We start from the raw sequence: 5,285 nt of genomic DNA, 5'->3' as shown, positions 1-5,285 counted from the left end.
AATGTTGTGTCCTGTTTGTGTAGCCAGTCTATTAGTCTACGTCTTTTTATTGGGGAATTGAGTAAAAAATATGGAACGTTTCACATATTTGCTTGTCACCCTTGCACAGGGGCCATGCTAATCTTCTCTGTATCGTTCCAATTTTAGTATATGTGCTGCTGAAGTGAGCATGCATTTTTTTTTATTTGCTAAATATGATAATGCAATCTACTTACTGTAATACATTAAGGCTTACACATTTATTCAGTTAGTTATTTATTGATAAGTTGTTATTGGCCATTAAATACTACCAAATGATGTATTGGGTGTTAAAATGTGCTAGTAATAGTTTTATGCTTCAAGGACTCAGCAATAAATAATATTGGCAGGTTCTCACTTTCTTAAGTGTTTATTTTAGTAATAATTCATAAATGAATGCTAAATAAGTTAATTATTAATTTTACTAACATAATGTTAATTGCCAAGTTATTTTGATTAATAAGTGCCATTGAGAAAAATCAAGATAGACAATACTTTGAGGAGGACCAAAGGCCACTATAGCTGGAGGATACTGGATGCTACCATTACTGATAGCGAAATATCCTTCACTCAAAGAGCTAGGTAGAGGACAAGAAAGGAAGGAGGCACAGATGTAAAGGACCTTGGGCAGAAGTACATTTAATTCCCACAGGGCAAGCATGAAGAACCATCTGAGTGTGGTCAGCACAGAGTTGAGGAGTGCTAGGAGTATGTCACTGGATGAGTCGGAGGTTCAGATCCATGAGATAGCACTTGGATTTTGGTCTTGGTAGACTGGATTTGGATTTGGTTCAGGTGAGAATGGCAAGCAACAGGATGCTTAAGGTGGGAAGGGAAATGAACTAGAATATCCTCAGAAGTCTCCATGTGACTTAATGGGTGAGGGGAGTGGATGAGAGAACTGGTAAGTAAAGAGAAAGATGGCATCACTAGGTGAAAGGTGAGAGGCTGAGAGCAGCCCGGGAAGGCAAATAAATAGGAAGCCTTCTGTGAATGTCAATTCCATAGCACTTTATGACTGTGTTTTATTCTGGCCCACAGAAGGGCCATGAGAGAAGGGGGAAATTTCACCAGTTTCAAACATCAACGTGTACTGATTCTGTTGGTCCTGTTTACAAAAATAGACCATGTCCTGTGTCTTTCACCCACAGTTGCCTATATTGGCATCATCAGTGGTTAGCCTCTACTTTCTGGAACTCACAGATGTCTTCAAACCTGTGCACTCTGGATTCAGCTGCTATGACAGGAGTCTTAGCATGCCGTACATTGAGCCAACCCAGGAGGCCATACCATTCCTCATGTTGCTTAGCTTGGCTTTTGCTGGACCTGCAATTACGGTAAGAACTGACCTTCAAGTTGTATTGTTCAGTCCCACAGAATGAAAGATGATCCAGTTTGTGTAGTTTCAGTGTGCAGGGGAGTGACAAAGAAGGGAAAAAGGAAACTCTAACCCTTCAACTGGAAGATTTTGTGTAGGATAGATTGTATATATTGAAATTATCATGTAATTGATTTCTTAACATGGTTGGCCTGTGAAGTTTAAAAAGATTAAATGGTTTGCTTGCATTTATACATCATTGTAAAAAGTGTTTTGTAATCACATAATTCTTTTTAATAGGTACTATTAAATTGCTGATACATTTCTAAATGATGTATTTTTCATGTATTTGCTATTTGGATTCTACAAAGTTGAAAATAAATAATTATACACACAAAGGACTCTCTCCTCAAAAATGATTTTTGATAACATTTATAGGTTCATTTTTACTAAAGTAAGACTTTATGCTGATTATGAGCAGTAAGGCATATTTCTCTCTCTCTCCCTCTCTCTCTCTCTCTCTCTCTCTCTCTCTCCCCTCTCAAACACACACACACACACACACACACGCACACGCACACACACGCATGCATGCACACACATGGATAGGTAGATATATAGAATGAGATACTTCAGATTCATGGCAGGCATTTATTTTTTTTTACATTTTAAAACATATATATATATATATATATATATATATATATATATATATACCTCAATAAAGTAAATTAAAACACAGTTATTTTCAAACTTTATTATTAAAACCATGTATTATTGAAAATAACACACTAAAATTAGCCAAAATAAGACTATATAACTCAATGAACTTCTTACAGTTTCTGTAGCCAATCGGAACAGATGTAGAGCTTCACATTTTGTTTCATACATTTAATAATGCTTTTATGCACTTATGTACAACCAAAAATGGAAACGCCATGACAGATTAGAACTAAAAAAAAAAAAAAAGTTGTTGTACATCTTCCTTTATAATGGATGTATATTCATTGCTATATTCAGCCAATCTTTGTCCCCTAATATTTGGCTTTCTTTGTTCTTTATTCTATATGATATGTTATATCCACATATATACTTGTTTATTGAATTCTGACTCTTTATGTTATATATTACTGGGTAGATACTGCATATGACTGAGAGCAAGCAGTTTTTTCTATCTGAGATTGTATAACATTGCTTATTTTGTACATCCTAAGTTCATGTATTTACCTACAGATTTTGTGACTGTATTTTTCATTAGAGTGGAATAGTATTCCATTTTTTACACATATAATTTTTCATTAGACATTCTGCTGATGGACAACTAAGTTGATTCATTACTATAGTGACTAAGGCGTCAATAAACAGTGGGGTGCAAATATATCTAGGAGAATGTATGGAATTCTCTGAGTATGTGTCCAAGAGTTAAATATTGGAGTCATATGGTTCTATTTTTAATTTTTAAGATTTTTCCAAACTGATTTTCACTATGGCTGTATTGTTTTGCCTCCACCAAGATTAAATAAGTTTTTCCTTCTTTGCACATCTTTTCTTGTCACATTTATTGATGTTAGCTATTCTGACTAAGAGAAGATAATATCATATTTTTAATAACAAGAAATACTTTATACTTTTAAAAATATTTATTGGTTGTTTACGTTTGCTTTATGAAAATTATCAGTTTATTTGGCTATTTTTTGGTTGGCAACTTTATTTCCTAAGTATTTAATTTATAAAACAATTGTTTTAATGTGTTAGTACATATCACAAAACATTTTTATGTAAATCCATTAATAAATAAGACTACCCAAGTCTTGCTGCCATTTCTTCTACCCCTACACTACTAACCTAAGGGCAACAAACATGTTCCAGGGTGGTGGTATGTCCTCATGCCAGAAGGAACCTTTGCTCATCTCTAGTCCTTTCATAATGCTCATGAATGCTGGGCAATATTATTAAATTAAAAGTCACACTTAAATAGAGCTTTTATGAAATTCTCTCATACACTAGCTTTTAGAGGTTCAGAATATCAGCAGTTTTTAAAAGCTTTTTTTTGTAGCCCTTCTAAACTCTATTCTTTCATGTAACCATTACTGTGTATTCAAAGTACTACTCCTATAATAAATAATAATGTTATTTATACTACAAATATATTGAATAAAATATTTCAGTAAAATAATTAAATCCTAATTTATTCAATTTGTAAATTAATGTTATTTGAGCTCCTGTGAATTCAGGGGTCTTGGAATTGTTAATTATGTACATGGAAGCAGAAAGCTTTTTTAGACCTTTTTTATTTTTATTATTGTTTTAGAGAAAGTTTTTTAATGCATGATATTTCCTCAAATCGTAGTGCCTTGCCATCATTTTGCTTAGTCATTTGACCATAGCAGAAAATACATTTGTTTTAAACCTACCACACCAGAACATTTCTCAGTTGCTATGTTCCCTATCAAGATTTCTTATTATCACCTGATGCTTCCTCTCCTGACATGGTTGCATGTACCGGGGACAATGATCTTGGCCTCATCGTCTTCCTACTTCTCTGAACTCCTTTGAACCCAATCATAAATTCTCAATACACAAGTTAGAGATGTTTCCTAGGACTTTGGGGCTTGAAGACCTGAGAAATCAATTGAAACCCACTACCCTTCTTCTTACTGAGCAGACCTGGGAAGGAAGCCCAGGGCCACTGCCTTCCATAGGGCATTTTTAGAAAGGGTCTCCATCCTTTATGCTTCTTAATGTAAAGAGAATCAAATCAGGAACTGTTTATGATTAGAGATGGCCCCCTATCCAATGAAGGCCTCCAAGGTATCAGTGACGTTTTTCTTCAGCAATGGTTTCATAGACCTCAAGAGAACAGTATTGAGGTGAGCTTTGACATCACTGACATATGATAGAATCTGACACTCCTCTCTTGCCAAATATATAAAATTCTCATAGTTTTGTTCTGGTTTCATTTTTCTTTCTGTTTTTAAGGCCTTCCCCATAAACAAGTGCTTTTCTCAGCATTGAGTGTGCGGCAAGTAGAGAAAACAATAATTCTGTCTATAATCTTGGCCAACTACCTCAAGCCCTTCTTCCTCCTTCCCTTTCCTCAAAGTGATTGTGAACAGACCCTAATCTCTGACCATCAAAGATGTCGATTTTCTTTTCATCTTTGTAGTTGGATAAGCTTATTAAAAAATTGGGATCTTCCTGGAAAGTAGGAAGACACATTTGACTTAGATTTTACAGCAGACTGGTATAAGGAGAGGAGCTAACAGTACACAACAGAAAACTTAGTGTATTTCCATGTCTCATCTGAAATGACAGTGTTGGAAATTATCAGTCAAAACCTATACATAGTTAATTTGGTATTGAGTAGTAGAGATAAGTCACCCCTATCATTTCTGTACTCACTGACTTTTAAAAAGAATTATCATACCATGCAGTATTTATGTTTGGTTTACTGTCAGAATTCCTTGAGGAATATTATATGAAAAGATGTGTATATGAATTAAGTCATTACTATGACATGCATACCACATCGCCTATACAACTAAATATAAATAAGGGAGCTACAGTTTTTAAGCATTTTGTAAAACAAATAAGAGATTTTAATGAGAACATAGAAGTTCACCCAGATACATCTAACCCTAACCATCATCCAATCCTAAGTCATTTCATGATCATTACAGTGTCATGATCTTCTGTATCTTAGGGACTGCCAATCTCTTGAAATCTTATTTGAATTTATGGGGAACAATACTATTAAACATTTGAAGTCTTCTTAATAAGTAAAAGTCACAAATTCAGATCTTGTTTGTATTTTAAATAGCAACTCAGATTTCTAGGGTAGTTAGCACAATAAAACACGCCTTTAATCCCAGCACTCGGGAGGCAGAGGCAGGCGGATTTCTGAGTTCAAGGCCAGCCTGGTCTACAAAGTGAGTTCCAGGACAGCCAG

The 5,285-nt window shown here is 34.7% G+C and overlaps 1 protein-coding gene and 1 non-coding gene across 2 annotated transcripts in view; one reads left to right on the top strand and one right to left on the bottom strand.

The window, feature by feature from the left end:
- Plppr4 (phospholipid phosphatase related 4) overlaps positions 1-5,285 on the top strand; it is a 39,377-nt gene that overhangs the window by 20,595 nt on the left and 13,497 nt on the right. Inside the window, exon 2 of the mRNA XM_021196480.1 lies at positions 1,170-1,355. Coding sequence (XP_021052139.1) covers positions 1,170-1,355 — 186 coding nt within the window. The remainder of the gene's footprint in view (positions 1-1,169; positions 1,356-5,285) is intronic.
- On the bottom strand, positions 65-171 carry LOC115063985. The gene has a single exon (XR_003843825.1). It is a non-coding gene; the product is annotated as a U6 spliceosomal RNA (small nuclear RNA).

Source organism: Mus pahari, chromosome 4 (assembly GCF_900095145.1).
Source record: "Mus pahari chromosome 4, PAHARI_EIJ_v1.1, whole genome shotgun sequence".
Classification (NCBI taxonomy): domain Eukaryota; kingdom Metazoa; phylum Chordata; class Mammalia; order Rodentia; family Muridae; genus Mus; species Mus pahari.
The sequence above is the reverse complement of the archived record's forward strand: the minus strand, read 5'-3'. Positions and strand labels throughout refer to the sequence as shown.